This window comes from Phalaenopsis equestris, unplaced genomic scaffold (assembly GCF_001263595.1).
Source record: "Phalaenopsis equestris unplaced genomic scaffold, ASM126359v1 Scaffold231055, whole genome shotgun sequence".
Classification (NCBI taxonomy): domain Eukaryota; kingdom Viridiplantae; phylum Streptophyta; class Magnoliopsida; order Asparagales; family Orchidaceae; genus Phalaenopsis; species Phalaenopsis equestris.
This window is the reverse complement of record NW_018249025.1, coordinates 95,356-115,227: the sequence shown is the minus strand read 5'-3', so window position 1 is coordinate 115,227 and position 19,872 is coordinate 95,356. Positions and strand designations below refer to the sequence as shown.

The 19,872-nt window shown below is 28.9% G+C and overlaps 1 protein-coding gene across 3 annotated transcripts; it reads left to right on the top strand.

The window, feature by feature from the left end:
- The first annotated feature begins 941 nt into the window (after positions 1-941).
- On the top strand, positions 942-19,206 carry LOC110038110 (protein ROOT HAIR DEFECTIVE 3 homolog 2-like). Of its 3 annotated transcripts, XM_020742881.1 has the most exons (5): positions 13,769-14,078; positions 16,593-16,640; positions 18,504-18,662; positions 18,757-18,811; positions 18,857-19,206. In XM_020742881.1, the coding sequence occupies exons 1-4, from the start codon at positions 14,034-14,036 to the stop codon at positions 18,808-18,810; spliced, it is 306 nt and encodes a 101-aa protein (XP_020598540.1). In that variant the 5' UTR covers positions 13,769-14,033; the 3' UTR covers position 18,811; positions 18,857-19,206. The 3 variants fall into 3 exon arrangements, 1 of the variants encoding a protein (XP_020598540.1); XR_002295393.1 differs by lacking the exons at positions 13,769-14,078; positions 16,593-16,640; positions 18,857-19,206 and adding an exon at positions 942-1,048; XR_002295394.1 differs by lacking the exons at positions 13,769-14,078; positions 16,593-16,640; positions 18,857-19,206 and adding an exon at positions 3,603-3,639.
- Positions 19,207-19,872: the final 666 nt, after the last annotated feature.

Genomic DNA, 19,872 nt, shown 5'->3' with positions numbered 1-19,872 from the left:
ATACTGTTTTAAGTGAATTTCTTTAACGTAAGTTTTCTCTTATGTTATGCAAACATGTCATTTAAATTCTCTTTTACATCACTTATTTCTTGATCCCTAGGTTGAAACAACTTTGCCTAGTTTTGAAAAGAAGTAAGAACAATTCAAAGAACGAGTAATTAACAACAAATAGTTATTGTAATACTAACTTATGAACTGGTCTCTCTAATGCATGAATGGGTTTGATATAATTAATATTATAAAAAAGTTGGTATTAAAATATCTATGTGCTTCTAACTACCTGTTCTTTTAATTGTTCTTCTCTTCAAACTCATGTGCTTCTAACTACCTGTTCTTTTAATTGTTCTTCAAACTCGGTAAAGTTGTGATCTCAACCTAGGGACCAAGAAATAAATGAAGTATAAGATAATTTATATGATACGTTTGTGTAACATAACATGAAACTTACGTTAAATAATTCACTTAAAGTAGTATTTATACGTGCATTAGGTGTAAAAATAAAATCTTAAATATGAAAATAATAAATTTTGATGGTATAAAATAAGTAGGAATTGAAACAAACATAATTGACTCAGAAGAGTAGAGTGAGAAGAAAAAGAAAGTATGCACTTTCAATGTTATCCCTCAGAACTGGTTCTAAGTGTTCTAATGGAATGCACAGTAAAAAAAATAAAAAATAATAAAATGTCTCATATTCTCTAATGGTGGGAGAGAAAAAAAAAGAAAAGAAAGTAGAAGCATGAAACAACAAATCTATAATAAGTAGTAAATTGTTAAATTTTTTATGGGTGTTGATGAATTAATGATAAAAGAATAAACACTCAAACATTTGTTTTGTCACGTATAACAAATAATAATATTATTTTTAGAACAAAACAAATGTATGATGACCTACATGGAATTTTTTTTAAACAATTTGAAGTTAATAAGAAATATGATAATAATAACTAATCAATTCAACACATACCTGAAAATTGTATTTAGAAGTGTTATGTTAGCAGCTTGTTCCAGACCAATGTTAAGTAGATGTTACTTTCATCATTGTCAGGTAATGATTGCTACATTTCAGTATGAAAGAATTGCAAATGAAAAACTTAGTTTTTTGACATCTGATGAGATTAGCAACAGCAACAACAACAACAACAAAGTCTTAATCCCACTACGTGGGGTCTGCTACATTAATCCTTTTTCTCCATTACGTCCTATTTAATGTCATATTTTCATTTAGTTTTAGTAAATTAAAATCATTTTTTATACAATACACCCAAGTCTTCCTAGGTCTGCCTCTGCCTTTCTTAACTCAAGTCGAATTTAAAACATCTACTCTCCTAATCGGATCATCAGATGGTCGACTTTTAATGTGACCAAACCATCAAAGACGATTTTCTCGAATTTTGTCCATCACAGGAGCTACACCAACCCTATCAAGGATATATTCATTTCACATTTTGTCTCTAAGTGTAAAGCCACTTATCTACCTAATCATTTTCATCTCGGCAACACTTAACTTATTATTATGCTGCTCTTTTAAAGACCAACATTCAACGCCATAAAGCATTGCATGTCTCACCACCGTCTTATAAAATTTTCCTTTCAGTCTAAGCGGTACTTTTCTATCACACAAAAGGCCCGAAGCATTCCTCCACTTCAACCAACCAACTTGAATTCTACTATTAACATCCTCATCTATATCACCATCGCTTTGAACAACGGACCCAATATATCTAAAACGTTCACACCTTTTAATAATTTGATCACCCAAAGTCACACTTCTATCACTAGAGCTACTACTGCTAAAATTACATTCCATGTATTTAGTTTTAGTTTTACTTAAATGAAGGACTTTAGACTCCAATGTAGACCTCCATAATTCAAGTTTTTCCTGGGCTCTTGCTCTCGTTTTATCCACGAGAAGAATATCATCAACAAAAAACATACACTAAGGTACATCCTTCTGTAGATGTCTAGTACGACAAGGATATCATCAACAAAAAACATACACTAAGGTACTTCCTTCTGTAGATGTCTAGTACGAGCATTCATAACTAAACAAAAAGATACAGGCTTAAAGCCGATCCCTGATGTAATCCAACAGAAATAGGAAAATATTTGGTCAATCCTCCTTAAGTTTGAACACAAGTAACAATTCTAGTATACATATCCTTAATGACTTGAATATGTGTCATATCAACACCTTTCTTCTCAAGAACTCTCCGAAGGATATCTCTTGGAACCATATCGTAAGCTTTGTCTAAATCAATAAAAATCAAATGTATATTCTTTTTATTATCTCTGAACTTCTCCATCAAAACTCTCAATAAATGTAAAGCTTTCTTAGTAAACCTGCCCGACTTAAATCCAAATTGATTAGGAGAAATCTTTGTAATGTGTCTTAACCTATGTTCAATTAACCTCTCCCATAACTTTAAAGTATGACACATCAACTTAATTTCTCTATAATTTGCACACTGTTACGCATCCCCTTTATTCTTAAAAATAGGGATCAAAATACTCTTCCTCAACTTCTCAGACATCTTTTTAGTTTAAAATAATATTAAAGAGCTTAGTATGCCAAGAAACTCCAAAATCTCCTAAATATTTTTACACTTCAATTGGGATATCATCGGGTCCTACAAACTTTACACCATTGGTCTTCTTAAAGCCTCCTCAACTTCTTTAATTTATATTATGTGCTCTTTAAGTGAAACACACAATTATTATGTATAATTTGTATTATGTGCTTTTTTAAGTGAAACACTCAATTATTATGTATTTACATATCTAACCTCAAAGTTTGATATTTAAATTTATTACACTTTGATGCTATAAATCTATGCATAAAAATGTGTATTTCAGTTTAAAAAAGTTAATAGTAGTAGTATTTTTTATTTGATGGTAAAAATGAGTGATATGCAAGTATGACAATTTAGTTGTGAGATATGAAAATACACAAGAATCGTGTGCTATGTATGTAAGTGCCCCTTTTTTATCTTTCCAGTAGCATTGTACTCGGGAAAAACTTTTTTATCATTTTGCTTTCGTGCCGGCTTGAATTAAGTGAAGCAACTCAGTCTGGTCCCGTGCTAGGCTTTAATAAAAAACTCACTTCCCTTTTGGATGCTCATTTTTCAGAGTAAATTTGACTACCTTCTTAAAATTTTAAAGAGATTTCTCAACGAGATTTTAGCGGTTATTCTATTTTTTGTTAAATTTTTTTTTCTGTCCAGTTAGTGTCATGACATTGGTCGGGAACAAAGCTGCTACCATATCACTTTTAAAGATAGTTTTTCAAGGTATTAAACTGATTATTTATTATTGTCATATTTTTTTGAAATTTTAATGGTTTGAGAAAAATTTTCATGTAAGTTATGATTTATTTGTTTCCCCTAGAAATACAATATTATTATTTGTTATACGTCACAATAAATGTTTGAATATTTATTCTTTTCATCATGGACTCATCAACACACAAAAAAATTAATTATTTATTATAGATTTATTATTTTATGTTTTTTTTTCATTTTTTTAGCCTCATCTATCTTTAGTTAATATAAGATATTTTGCTATTATTTTGATTTTTTTATTGTGCAGACTCCATTGGAATATTTGAAACAAAATTTGAGGGAGGATATTCGACGGGTATTTTTTCTTTCATTCTCCCTCAACTCTTTTGAGTCAATTATGTTTACTTAATTTCGTACTTATTTTTATATCACTAATGTTGATTATTTTTAGATGTGAGATTTTGTTGCCAAGCCTAATAAATTTTTTTAACATAAGTTTTCTGTTATGTTACGCAAACGTATCATATAAATTCTCTTATACTTCATTTATTTTTTGGTGAGTTCACAATTTTGCCTAGTTTGAAAGAGAAGGAAGAACAATTCAAAGAACTCGTAATTAATATTAAATAGTTATTATACAATTTTTCCTTCTCTTCAAAACTAGGTAAAACTGTGACATAAAAAAACAAGTATAAGAGAATCTATTTGACACGCCTGCGTAACATAATAAAAAAATTATGTTAAAGAATTTATTTAAAACAGTATTTTAACGTGCATTAGACTTAGCAACAAAATTCTAAATTCGAAAATAATCAACGTTGGTGATATAAAAATAAGTAAGTGATGACTTAGCAACAAAATTCTAAATTCGAAAATAATCAATGTTGGTGGTATAAAAATTAGTAAGTGATAATGTACAAATAAGTAAGTGATGACATAATTGACTCAAAAAAGCAGAGCAAGAAGGAAATAAAACATATTATTCAGATGTCATTCGTTAGAATTGATTCTAAGTGTTCCAATAGAGTCTGGACAATAAAAAAACAAAAAGAATAGGATAATATCTTATATTCTCTAAAATTGTGCGAGACTAAAAAAGAAAAAAAAAGAGGAAAACATGAAATAATAAATTTATAATGAAATAGTAATAAATAATTAAGTTTTTAATAAGCGTTGATGAGTCCAGGATGAAAAAAATAAAGATTCAAACATTCATTTTATCACATATAACAAATAATAATGTTGTTTTTCTAGGACAAAATAAATGAATCATGACGTACATGAAAAGTTTTCTCAAGCCATTAAAAGTTCAAGAAATATGAGAATAATAATTAATCAATTTAAGACATACATGAAAAACCGTCTTTAGAAGTTTCATGTGAGCATCTTGTTCCTGACAAATGTCAAACAAATTTTGTTTTCATTATTCTCAGGTAATGATTGCTACAGTTTGATGTGAAAGGATTGCAAATGAGAAGTTTAATTTTTTGGCATCCGATGAGATTAGCAAACATCTATAGTTTGTATTATGTGTTTTTCTAAGTGAAGCACAAAATTATTATGTATTTATGTATTTAAGACCTAAAGTTTGATATTTAAATTTTCAACACTTTGATGTTATAAATATATGCATAAAAAGTTATATTTTAGTTTAGAAATGTTAATAATAATGACATTTAATTTATGTGATGGTAAAAATTTGAGTGATATGCATGTAAATATGAAAGTTTAGGTATAAAAATACCTAAAAATCGTCTACTATGTATGTAAATGCCACTTTTTTTTATTTTTCCAATAGCATTGTACTCAAGTTTTAAAAAGTTAATAATAGTGGCAGTTATTTTATGTGATGGTAAAGAGTTGAGTGATATGCATGCAAATATGAAAATTTAGGTATGAAAATACCTAAAAATCGTGTACTATGTATGTAAATGCTTGTTTTTTTATTTTTCCAATAGCATTGCACTCGGGAAAAATTTTCTTAGCGTTGGCTTGAATTGAGCGAAGCAATTCAGTCTGGACCCGTGTTAGACTTTAGTAAAAAACTCATTTCTCTTTTGGATGCTCATCTTTCAAAGTAAATTTAACTACATTTTCAAAATTTTAAAGGGACTTTTTAGCGAGTTTTAGTGTCTATTCTATTTTTTATGGTGAAATTTTTTTCTGTCCAAGTGGTGCCATGATATTGGTCTGGAACAAACTCCTAACATGCCACTTCTAAAGACAGTTTTTCAGGTGTATCTTGAATTGATTAGTTATTATTCTCATATTCATTGAACTTTTAATGGTTTGAGAAAAAAAATTTCATATAAATCATGATGCATTTATATTGTCCTAGAAGACAACATTATTATTTGTTAGACGTTACAAAATAAATGTTTGCTATATTATTTTCATCTTGAGCTCATCAACATCAATCAAAAGCTTAATTATTTACTACTACATTATAAATTTTTTGTTTTATTTTTTTCTTTTCTTTTTTAATCTCGCCTATTATTAGAGAATATGAGAGATTTTGTTATTGTTTTGTGTTTTTTCTATTGTGCAGACTCCATTGAAACGCATGGAATCAGTATTGTGTTGGGACATTCAAAGGATATATTTTTTTCTTCTCCCTTTTCTCTTTTGAGTGAATTATATCTGTTTCATCTCCTATTTATTTTATACTACCAACGTTGATTATTTTTAGATTTGAGATTTTTTTTGTTAAGCTTAATGCACGCAAAAATACTGTTTTAAGTGAATTTTTAACCTAAGTTTCTTGTTATGTTATGAAGATCTATCATATAAATTTTCATATATTTTACTTGTTTTTTGGTCTTTAGATTGATGTCACAGCTTTGCCTAATTTTAACGAGAACTAGTAATTAACAACAAATAGTTATTGTAATACCAAATTTCAGTTTTTTGAATTGTTCTTCATTCTCTTTAAAACAAGACAAAGCTGTGACTTCAACGTGGAGATCAAGAGATAAGTGAAGTATAAGAGAATTTATGACACATTTGCATAACATAACAAGAAATTTGCGTTAAAAAATTCACTTAAAGCAGTATTTTTGCGTGCATTAGACTTAGCAACAGAATCCCAAATTTGAAAATAATCAACGTTGGTGGTATAAAACTAAGTAAAAGATAAATAAACATAATTAACTCAGAAGAGTAGTGGGCGAAGGAAAAAAAAATACTATTTGAATGTCTTTGTTCAGAACTAGTTCCAATAGAGTCTGTAAAATAAAAAAAACAAAAAAGAATAGTGAAATGTATTTTATTCTCTATAGATAGGCGAGGATAAAAAAGAAAAAAAAAAGAAAGTAAAAATATGAATCAATAAATCTATAATAAAATAGTTGTAAATAATTAAATTTTTGATAGGTGTTCCAAAATAAAAATAAAATAAAAATCCAAACATTTGTTTTGTCACGTATAACAAATAATAATGTTGTCTTTCTATGACAAAACAAGTGCGTCATAACATACATGAAAATTTCTCTCAAACCATTAAAGTTCGAGACATATAGGAATAATAATTAATCAATTGAAGACACGTAAAAAACTGTCTTTAGAAGTGGTATGTTAGCAGTTTGTTCACGACCAATGTCAATCAGATTTTACTTTCATTATTGTCAAGTAATGGTTGCTATTGTTCGATGTGAAAGGATTGCTAGTGAAAAGCTTAATTTTTGGCATCTGATGAGGTTAACATGTATTTATAGTTTGTATTATGTGTTTTTTTAAGTGAGACAGACAGTTTTTATGTATTTACATATTTAGCACTTAATATTTAATATTTAAATTTATAACTTCGATGTTATAAATCTATGCATAAAAAATGTGTATTCAATTTTAGAAAAGTTAATAATAGTGGTATTTTTTTTATGTGATGGTAAGGATTTGAGTGATGTGCATGTAAAAATGAAAGGTTAAGTGTGAGATAAATACACAAGAATCGTGTGCTATGTACGGAAATGTCCCCTTTTTAATCTTTCCAGTAGCATTGTACTCGAGAAATCTTATACTTTTGCTTTAGTGTTGCCTTGAATTGAGTGAAACAGTTCAGCGTGGTCACATGACAGGCCTTTGGGTGCTCATATTTCAAAGTAAATTTGACTACCTTCTCAAAATTTTAAAGGAACTTTTCAGCGAGTTTTTAGTGTATATTTTATTTTTTGTAGTAAAATTTTTTTTCTGTTCAAGTGGTGTCATAATATTGGTCGGTAATAAGTTGCTAACATACCACTTGTAATGATAGTTTTTAAGGTGTGTATTGAATTGATTAATTATTATTCTCATATTTCTTGAGCTTTTAATGGTTTAAGAAAAATTATTATGTAGGTCATGATGCATTTATTTTACTTTAGAAAGACAACACTATTATTTATCATATATGACAAAACAATGGTTTGAATTTTTGTTTGTTTCATTCTGGACTCATCAACACTCATTAAAAAACTTAATTATTTACTACTACTTCATTATAGATTTATTGTTTCATATTTTTTCCTCTATATTTTTTAGTCTCGCCCATTTTTAGAGCATATGAGATATTTTATTATTTTTTTGCTTTTTTCATTGTACAAACTCCATCAACACTCATTAAAAAACTTAATTACTTACTAGTACTTCATTATAGATTTATTGTTTCATATTTTTTTCTCTGTTTTTTTTTAGTTTTGCTTATTTTTAGAGAATATGAGATATTTTATTATTTATTATTTTTTTCATTGTACATACTCTATTGGAACACTTAGAACCAGTTTTGAGGGAGGACATTCAAATGAAATATTTTTTTTTCTTTTCTTCTTATTTTTATGAGTTAATTATGTCAGCTTTATCTACTATTTATTATAACCACCAAAGTTAATTATTTTCAGATTTGAGATTTTGTTGTTAAGTCTGATACACACAAAGATACTGTTTTAAGTGAATTGTTTCACCTAAATTTGATGTTGTGTTATGCAGACGTGCAATATAAATTCTCTTATACTTCACTTGTTTCTTGGTCTCTATGTTGAAGTCACAACTTTGCCTAATTTTGAAGAGAATGAAGAACAATTAAAAGAATTATAATTAGGAGCAAATAGTTATTGTAATATTATCTTCCTTATCAAGTGTCCTCTTTAGTGCATGGATGGGTTTGATATAATTAATATTATAAGGAAGTTGGTATTACAATAACTATTTGCTGCTAACTACTAATCAATTCAAGACAGCTGAAAAACTATCTTTAGAAGTGACATGTTAACAACTTGTTCATGACCATTGTCAAGCAAATGTTGCATATATCATTTTCAGGTAGTGATTGCAACAGTTCAGTGTGATAAAATTGCAAATGAAAAGCTTAGTTCTTTGACATCTGATTATGTTAGCGAGCATCTATAATTTGTATTGTGTTTTTTAAGTGAAACACACAATTATTTTGCATTTATATATCTAATACCTAAAGTTTGATATTTAAATTTATAACATTTTGATGTTATAAATCTATACATAAAAGGGAGTATATTTCAGTTTAAAAAAAGTAATAATAGTGGTGTTTTTTTATGTGATGGTAAAGATTTGAGTGATATGCATGTAAATATGAAATTTTAGGTGTGAGATATGAAAATACACAAGAGTCGTTTGCTATATATGTAAATGCTTCTTTTTTTATTTTTCCAATAGCATTGTACTAAGGAAAAACTTTCTTATAATGTTGCTTCATCGCTAGCTTGAATTGAGTGTAGTAGTTCAGTCTGGTCCAGTGCCATGCTTTGGTAAAAAACTCGCTTCCTTTTCGGATGCTTATCTTTCAGAGTAAGTTTGACTATCTTCTAACTTTATCATCCAATTAATTATAAACTTGAGGTTATGAGTTTTCTCTTTATCAGAAGTTGTTCGTAAATAGGTTGTATAAGCTTTGGATAATCTAATTATTCCATACTTCTGAAGCGCATTGATCTTCATTATTGAGTTCATTATGGTTCATTCTGAAGATATTTAGAATTAGGGAGGCAATTATAATATGAAGTTGGTTATGCGGCTTTATTGATTGTTACCTCTTTAGTCGATTTGGTTAGATTGGTCAGGTACAAGGTATCTTCTATCACTAATAAAATTCTAGTAGTGAAATTGGGGAAGCTATTGTGTCTCATAAATTATGTCAATTCAAATGTTTTGGGGTTTGAAGAGTTGTGTTGTTTGGCTGTTTGATAAAAACAACCGGAACATCTAGCTTATGAAGTTTGTATAATTGTGACCTTAATTGATTGAATTTATATTATTGGTCTTCTGGATTGAGAAGAATACTTTATAGGGCATGCACCATATGCATTTTGTAATTCTTTTTTAAAAAAGGAGGTATTTCATGCTTATGAACAAGTAACACTTGGATAGCACTATCTGTTTTGACCTCCATGTTTGTTCCACAAATCAAATCGATCAAATGAAATGACAATAATAGAAAATGGGCACATCTAAAATAATAATTGCTCTGAAGAACTTAATTCATTTCATTCATGAATTGGGCTTATATAAAGCCTTACAATGTTTTTACAAATAAATCTCTAAACTTCCTCTATTTACATATGCATCTACTTTATCTTACTAGCATGAATGCTAATTGATTATTTTTTTAGCATAATGTAGGCTGTGAAACTTTTGTCTTTGAGCATAATGCTAATTGATTAGATTACATATACAATTTTACAATGACCTACCATTGAAGAAATTAACACTTGTTTTTCTCCCCTTCCACTCGCCTTCACACACTCCAACTTCACTAACTTCTTCTATTGGATTAGAAAAAAAGCCTTCCAAAGAGTAGTGGATAAAATACGGAGTATCATTAAACATCATGAAAAACAAATACCATAATAACTGCTCAACTTACTTAACAAACCCATAAACTAATGAGTTTTTTTTCAAGGGTGAAGGATCATTGATTTATTAATACAAATCATTCAAATCAAGGAAAAAAAAAAGGAAAAAAATCAATCTTACCTTATGGGGATCCCATTCTACGTCTCTTCCAAACCTAGAAAACAAATTTTGCTTGTTTTTAGTCTTCTACTCAGACACAAGAGAGGAAAATATATGACCAAACAATCATATGCCAATTGAATTTGGAGTAAGAAATCCCAGTTCAATCAAGTTAGGGCAATTCCCTGTTTAGTTAACAAGAAATTGAACCCATATATGCATCCCAATCAAATTGATCTCTCTTATTACTGTTTGGCCACAAATTCAAGTTGCCATTGTTATATGATTTATTGTACACAATAGCTGGCACTCATGTTGTTTTCCAAAATGTGCAGAAAAGAAATCGAAACATTCCTCAAGGCTAAATAAAAAAATTATTCAGGTCTAATAGATCTAGCCAACAAGCTAAAAAAAAACACAAAACATTGCTCTAAATTCTCTAGTTTCACATATTTTTGAGCGTATATGGCAAAAAAGAAAATGATTGAAGCGGGAAGGAAAACTGCTACACTGACATCTGCACATCCTGAGATCTTACAGCGGGAAGGAAGCTCCTACTTAAGCGGAAAAAAATGGCCATAGTTTCTTCCCCTCTGACACAACCGGGAAGCCTTCGATCTTTAGATTATTTGACCAGAGCAGGCGATGCAAGTAAGAAGCAATGATGATCGCCGTAAAGCATTGCATATTTCAAGGTAACTGCGACGAGCTGAAATCGAAGTAAAGGGCGACGAGAGAGCTTGCGTGCGCGAGCTAGGGGAGCCGATCGAGCAACTCGAGAAGAGAGCAAGGCCAGAGAGGCGAGGCCCTGAGATCGATCGGGGAGTGGAGATCGAAAGGGCAACGGGGTAAAATGCTGTAAAGAAACGTCATTCGCGTGGTCGATTTCGCGGTCGCGATCCTACCAAATATTCATTATATCCCTCTACGCGTTTTGAATTCCCTTCACAAACGAGAGAAATAAACAAAAGTTCGGCGTTTTCAAAACGCCAGACGCATAAATAGGCTGCCCCAAACGAGGCCTGAGTTTAGTGAAGCAGCTCAGTCTGGTCTCGTGCCAGGCTTTGATTAAAAACTTACTTCCCTTTTGGATGCTAATCTTTGAGAGTAAGTTCGACTACCTTCTCAAAATTTTAAGGAGACTTTTCAGTGTTTTGTCTCTATTCTATTTTTTGTAGTGAAATTTTTTTCTGTCAAGTTGGTACCATGACATTGGTCGGGAACAAACTGCTACTATGTCACCTCTAAAGACAGTTTTTCAAGTGTCTTGAATTGATTACTTGTTTTAGAAATATAATATTATTATTTGTTATACGTGACAATAAAGATTTGAATATTTATTCTTTTCATCATTGACTCATCAACACACATCAAAAACTTAATTATTTATTATTACTTCATTATAAATTTATATTTTTTTTATTTTTTTGTCTCGATTATCTTAGAAAATATGAGATATTTTGTTATTCTTTTTGTTTTTTTCATTGAGTAGATTCCTTTAGAATATTTAGAACCAATTATGAGGGAGGACATTCGACAGCTCTGCTTTCTTTTCATTTTTTCTCTATTTTTTTGAGTCAATTATGTCAACTTCATCTCGTACGTTTTTATATCAAAAATGTTGATTATTTTTAGATACGATGCACACAATTATACTGCTTTAAGTGAATTGATTTAACATAAGTTATGTTACACAGACGTGCTATATAAATTCCCTTATATTTTACTTATTTCTTAATTTTTATATTGAGGCCACAATTTTGCCTGATTTGAAAGAGAATCAAGAACAATTCAAAGAACTGGTAATTAGCAGCAAATAATTATTGTAATATCAGCTTCTAATTCTTTGAATAATTTTTTCTTTTCTTCAAAACTAAGCAAAGCTGTGACCTCAACTTAAAGTCGAGAAACAAGTGAAGTATAAGAGAATTTATATAACACACATATGTAACATAATAGAAAATTTATGTTAAAAAATTTACTTAAAATAGTATCTTTGCATGTACAGACTTAACAATAGAATCCTAAATCCGAAAGTAATCAACGTTAGTGGTATAAAAATAAGTAGTAGATAAAGTAAACATAATTGGGAGAAGGAAAAAAAAAAAACCCTTTAAATGTTATCCCTCTGACATTTTTCTAAGTGTTCTAATTGAGTCTGCACAACGAAAAAAAAAAAAATCATATTTTCTAAAGAGGGTGAGGCTAAAAAAGAAAAAATATGAAACAATAATTTTCTAATGAAATTATAGTAAATAATTAAATTTTTGATGGGTGTTGATGAGTTCAAGATGAAAAGAATAAAAATTCAAGCCTTCGTTTTATCACGTATAAAAGTAATAATATTTTTTTAAGGCAAAATAAATGCATATTTTTTTTCAAGCCATTAAAAGTTTAAGGATTATGAGAATGATAACTAATTAATTAAAGACAACTTTGCTTAGTTTTGAAGAGAAATAAGAAAAATTGAAAAAAAAAGGTAATTAGAAGCAAATAGTTAGTGTAATAATAATTTTTTTATAATGTTAATTATATAAAATCCATCCATGCACTGGAGAGGACAATTTATAAAAAAAATTAGTATTACAATAATTATTTGCTGTTAATTATTCGTTATTTGAATTGTTCTAATTTCTTTTAAAATCTAGGCAAAATTGTGACATCAACCTAGGGACCAAAAAATAAATGAAGTATAAAAGATTTTATATGATACGTCTGCGTAACATAATATGAAACTCACGTTAAATAATTCACTTAAAATAGTATCATTGTATGCATTAGGCTTAGCAACAAAATCCAAAATTTGAAAATAATAAATGTTGATGGTATAAAAATAAGTAGGAGATGAAACAGACATAATTGACTCAGAAGAGTAGAAGAAGAATGAAAAAGAAAGAATATCATTTCAATGTTCTCTCTCAGAATTGATTATAAGTGTTCAAATAGAGTCTGCATAATAAATAAATAAATAAATTATCTTAAATTCTCTAATGATAGGCGAGACTAATGTAGAAAAAGAGGAAATAAAAATGAAACAATAAATATATAATGAAATAGTGGTAAACAGTTAAGTTTTTCATGGGTGTTGATAAATCCATGATAAGAAGAATAAAGATTCAAACCTTTATTTTTTCACATATAACAAATAATAATGTTATATTTTTAGGGCAAAATAAATGTATCATGCTCTACATAAAAATTTTTCTCAAACCATTAAAAGTTAAAAAGAAATATGAGAATGATAACTAATACATTTAATATACAATTGAAAGACCGTCTTTAGAAGTGTCATGTTAGCAGCTTCTTCTCGACCAATGTCAAACAAATTTTGCCTTAATCATTGTCAGGTAATGGTTGGTACAGTTCAGTGTGAAATGATTGCAAATGAAAAGTTTAATTTTTTGACATCTGATGAGTTTAGCAAACATGTATAATTTGTGTTATGTTTTTTTAAGTGAACCACATAATTATTATGTATTTACATATCTAACACCCAAAGTTTGATATTTAAATTTATAACACTTTGATATTATAAATCTATGCATAAAAAAGTGTATTTCAGTAAAATAAAGTTAATAAGTGCTACTTTTTTATGTGATGGTAAGGTTTTGAGTGATATGTATGTAAGTATAAAAGTTTAGTTGTGAGATTTGAAAATAAACAAGAATCGTGTGCTATGTATGTAAATGCCCCTTCTTTTATCTTTCCAGTAGCATTGTACCCGGGAAAAACTTTCTTATTATTTTACTGCAGCGCTGACTTGAATTGAGTGAAGCAACTCAGTATGGTCCCATGCCAGACTTTGGTAAAAACTCACTTCGATGCTCATCTTTTAGAGTAAGTTGATCACTTTCTCAAAATTTTAATGGGACTTTTCAGTGAGTTTTTAGTGTCTGTTTTATTTTTTGTAGTGAAATTTTTTTCTGCCCATTTGATGCATGTCACTTCTAAAGATGGTCAGGAACAAGCTGCTGCTATGTCACTTCTAAAGATGCTTTTTCAAGTGTGTCTTGAATTGATTACTCATTATTCTCATATTTCTTAAATTTTTAATGGTTTGAGAAAAATTTTCATGTAAATCATGATGCATTTGTTTTGCCATAAAAATATAACATTATTATTTGTTATGCGTGACAATAAAGGTTTGAATATTTATTTTTTCATCATGGACTTATCAACACATATCAAAAACTTAATTATTTATTATACTTCATTATATATTTATTGTTTCATGTTTTTTCTTAGTCTTGCCCATTTTTAGAGAATATGAGACATTTTGTTATATTTTGTTTTCTTTTTTCATTGTGCAGACTCTATTGAAACATCTAGAACCAGTTCTAAGGGAGCACATTTGACGTTTATGCTTTCTTTTCATTCTCCCTCTACTCTTCCGAGTTAATTATTACTACTTCATCTCGTACTTATTTTTATATTACCAATGTTGATTATTTTTAAATATGAGATTTTGTTGTTAAGTCTGATACACACAAAGATACTACTTTAAGTGAATTTTTTTTACACATGTTTTCTGTTATGTTATGCAGATATGTCGTATAAATTATTATATACTTCATTTGTTTATTGATTTCTAGGTTAAGGTTACACTTTTGCCTAGTTTGGAAGAGAATGAAGAACAATGCAAAGAATTGGTAATTAGAAGCAAATCGATATTGTTGTACTAACTTTTAATTATTTGAATTGTTTTTCCTTATCTTCAAAATTAGACAAAACTGTGACATCAACCTAGAGATCAAAAAACAAGTGAAATATGAGAGAGATTATATGACGTGTCTGCGTAACATAACAAGAAACTTACGTTAAAGAATTTACCTAAAACAGTATATTTGTGTGCATCAAGCTTCGCATTAGAATCTTAAATCTGAAAATAATAAACGTTGGTGATATAAAAATAAGTAGGAGATTTAAGTAGACATAATTGACTCAGAATAGTGGAGGGAGAAGGAAAAAAAACATATCTTTTAAATGTCCTCCCTCAGAACTAGTTCTAATTGTTCTAATGGAGTCTGCACAATGAAAAAAATAAAAAGAATAACAAAATGTCTCATATTCTCTAAAGATGGGCGAAAAAAAAGAAAAAATGTAAAAAAATATAAAACAATAATTCTATAATGTAGTAGTAAATAATTAAATTTTTGATAAGTGTTGATGAGTATAGGAGAAAGGAATAAAAATTCAAACCTTCGTTTATCATGTATAACAAATAATAATATTGTCTTTCTATGGCAAAACAAATATATCATGACCTGCATGAAAATTTTTCTCAAGCCATTAAAAGTTCGAGTATGAGACTAATTCAAGACATACCTGAAAAATGGTCTTTAGAAGTGTCATATAACAGTTTATTTCCGACCAATGTAAAACAGATTTTGCTTTCATCATTGTCAGATAATTGTTGCTACAGTTCGGTGTGAAAGGATTACAATTGAAAAGTTTAATTTTTTATCATCTGATGTGGTTAGCAAGCATCTATAGTTTGTATTATGAGTTTTCTTAAGTGAAACACAATTATTATGTATTTATATATCTAAGACCTAACTTTGATGTTATAAATATATACATAAAAATGTATATTTTTGTTTAAAAAAGTTAATAATAATGACATGTTTTTATGCGATGGTAAGGATTTGAGTGATATGCCTGTAAATATGAAATTTTAGGTGTGAGATATGAAAATACCCAAGAATCGCATGTTATGTATATAGATGTCCTTTTTTTTATCTTTCCAATAACATTGTATTCAAGAAAAGCTTTCTTATAATTTTGCTTCAACGCTGGCTTGAATTGAGTGAAGCTGTTTAGTTTGGTCTCGTGCCAGACTTTGGTAAAAAACTCACTCACTTTTGGATGCTCATCTTTCAGAGTAAGTGCGATTACCTTCTCAAAATTTTAAAGTGACTTTTCAACGAGTTTTTAGTGTCCATTTTATTTTTTGTGGTAAATTTTTATCTGTCCAGGTGGTGTCATGACATTGGTTGGGAACAAGTTGCTGACATGTCACTGTTAAAGACAATTTTTCATGTGTGACTTGAATTGATTAGTTATTATTCTCATATTCCTTAAACTTTTAATGATGGAGAAAAATTTTCTTATAGCTTATGATGCATTTGTTTTGCATAACATTATTTTTTGTTATACGTGATAAAATAAATGTTTGAATATTTATTCTTTTCATCCTAAGCTCATCAACACCCATAAAAAATTTAATTATTTACTACTATTTATAGATTTATTGTTTCATATTTTTTTTTTCCTTTTTTCTGTTTTAGAGTAGCACATTTTTAAAGAATATGAGATATTTTTCAAGTTTTTTTTGTTTTTTTCATTGTGTAGACTCCATTGGAACACTTAGAATCATATCTCAGAAATGATATTCAAAGGGTATGTTTTCCTTTCTTTCTTGGTCTACTCTTCTGAGTCAATTATGTTTGTTTCATATTCTACTTATTTTTATATCACCTACGTTTATTATTTGCAAATTTGGGATTCTATTGCTAAGCCTTATACACACAAATATATTGTTTTAATTGAATTTTTCTAACGTAAGTTTCATGTATGTTATGCAGACGTGTAATATAAATTTTTTTATACTTCACTTGTTTAACTTATGTTAAAGAATTCACTTAAAGTAGTATCTTTCCATGCATTACGTTTTGCAACAGAATCTTAAATCTGAAAATAATAAATGTTAATGATATAAAAATTAGGAGATAAAACATATATAATTGACTTAGAAGAGTAGAGGGAGAAGGAAAAAGAAATCATATCCTTTCAACGTTCTCGTTCAGAATTGGTTTCAGACTTCAACATAAGTGTTCAAATGGAATCTGCACAATAAAAAAAATAATAAAAAAAAAATCTCATATTCTCTAATGATAGACGGGGCTAAAGAAGAAAAAGAGAAAAAAAAAATGAAACAATAAATATATAATGAAATAGTGGTAAATAGTTAAGTTTTTCATGGGTGTTGATGAATTTATGATAAAAAGATTCAAATCTTTGTTTTCTCATGTATAACAAATTCTTTTTACGGCAAAACAAATGTATCATATCCTACATAAAATTTTTCTCAAATCATTAAAAATTAAAAAAAAAATATGTGAATAATAACTAATTAATTAATGATACACCTGAAAAACTGTCTTTAAAAGTATAATGTTAGCAGCTTGTTTCCGATCAATGTCATGACATCATCAACTTAACAGAAAAAAATTTCACTACAAAAAATAGAATATACACTAAAAACTCACTGAAAAATCTCTTTAAATTTTTAAGAAGATCGTTGAACTTACTCTGAAAGATGAGCATTCAAAAGGAAAGTGTATTTTTTATCAAAGCTTGACACGGGACAAGACTGAGCTGCTTTTCTCAATTCAAGCCAGGGCTGAAGCAAAATGAGAAGAAAGCTTTTCCCGAGTACAATGCTACTGGAAAGATAAAAAAGGGGCATTTACATACATAGCACACGATTCTTGTGTATTTTCATATCTCACACATAAACTTTCATATTTATATGCATATCACTCAAATTCTTACCATTTCATAAAAAATACAAATATTATTAGCTTTTTTAAATTGAAATACACATTTTTATGCATATATTTATAACATCAAAGTTTTATAAATTTAAATATCAAACTTTAGGTGTTACATAACTCGTTGAGGTCATTGATTTGTTGAGCCATGAACTCTCGAGTGCAATTTGCTGTTTAAGTTCTCCTTGAGTTACTCCTGTTATTGTTTGCATCATGATCCATGCTCACCGTATCATTCATGGCGTTGAACATAGATTTGTTTGTGAATCACACTCTAGGAATAAAGAGTTGAGAGAGAGAGATTCCAAGAGTCCTAACGAGCTATGTATAAAGTTGATGAGTAGTATTTCGAGCCAAAACGAGCCGAACACGAACGAACAAATCTTTGTTCGTGTTCGGCTCGTCAACTCAGCGAACGAGCCGTTTTGATAACCCTATTTATAGCACTCAAATCTTTCATATCACATAAAAAATACCACCATTTTAACTTTTAAAAAGTGAAATACACCATTTTATGCATAAGGAAGGTGGCATTTAAGTAAAAATTAAAGCTTAGGTGGTAGATGTGAAAATACATAAGTATTGAGTGGTATGTATGCAAATGTTCCTTTTTCTAATATGTGATTTTTGCATTGATGATTAGATTATATGCATCTACTTTATCTTACTAGCGTGCATGCTAATTGATTATTTTTTGAGCATAATGCAGGCTTTGAAACTTCTATTTGTCTTTGTTGTGATCCGCTTGGATGAGAAACCGGATAGAATTGAAAGCATTCTAAATTCAGCTTTTGGAGAAGCTCCAGCTTCCAAAAAAAACGGAATGGAGGCATTGACTGATCCAATTGCTTCAAGCACACGGGAAGAAGTATGTTATATGACCTCAATTTTCTAACTGAAAAAAATTCCAAAAATTTTTTTATGAACTGGTGAATTCTGAATCAGTTTTCACCAAAATGCAGTTTAATTTAAGGATTGCTAAGAAACTCAGCTTCTATCTCTTAAGAAACAGTTGATTTGCTAAGAAACTCAGCTTCTATCTCTTAAGAAACAGTTAATGAAGAAGGACTCCATGGATGTGTTGAGCACAGAAGCTTGCCTGTGAGATGGGCTCTGAAAGCTTTGTGAGCTGAGAGGTTGCTGGTTCCCTGCCTGAGCAAGCCTTTTTAGGAGGTCTATTATTCTGGGTAGAAGCTTGGATGAGATTGATAAAAAGTCTGAGAGCTGCATAATTCATCAAAATCAGGAGAGATGCAAATTATCGAAAGTTAAGGGGCCATTTAGGATTACTTTTGATTTTTTATTTTTATTCTTTTCTTTTAATTATCTGTTACATGAAATAAAACATATTTGATGTGTTATAATACGTTTATTTTTGTAAGTCTTGCGTTTAATGTTGCACAAAGTTGCACAAAGTTTATACTTGTAATGTTTATTTTGTTGCAATAGATGTGTAAAAAAAAAAACAAAATAAATTTGTTTTAAAAAAATTTGTAACATACCAGCGCCTATAAGTGCTGTAATATTCATGAATTTTAAGTAGTTTTTCTTCATCCTACCAGCACTTATAAGCGTTGTAACATATAAAAAGTCGTAGCATTTATAAACATCGTCGCTTCCAGAAGTACCGCAAAAAGCCTTTACAGCGCTAAGCAGATGCAACGCTCTTGCAACAAGAATATCAGTAGGTTTTATAAGCACTGCGAAAGCTTCAAAGATGTTGTGAAATTTTTTGTTTTTTGGTATTGATAAATCTAATTTGATTATGAGAAATCGTTATATCACATCTTAACCTATATTTAATTACTTTCTCATAATATTAATGTTTAACACATTAACTTAATTCCTCTATAAATTTGAACACTTTTGTTCATCTCCTTAATTCTTAAAAATGGGAGCCAAAATATTCTTCCTACTTTTTCAGACTTATTTTTAATTTTTGGAATAATTGTAAGAAGTTTGGTAAGCCAAGAAATTCTAGATGTCCTAAATAGTTTTATACTTCTATCGAGATATTAGCAGTTCCTATTGAATTTCTACTTTTGATTTTTTTTAAAAGCCTTAATTTTTTTTTACTA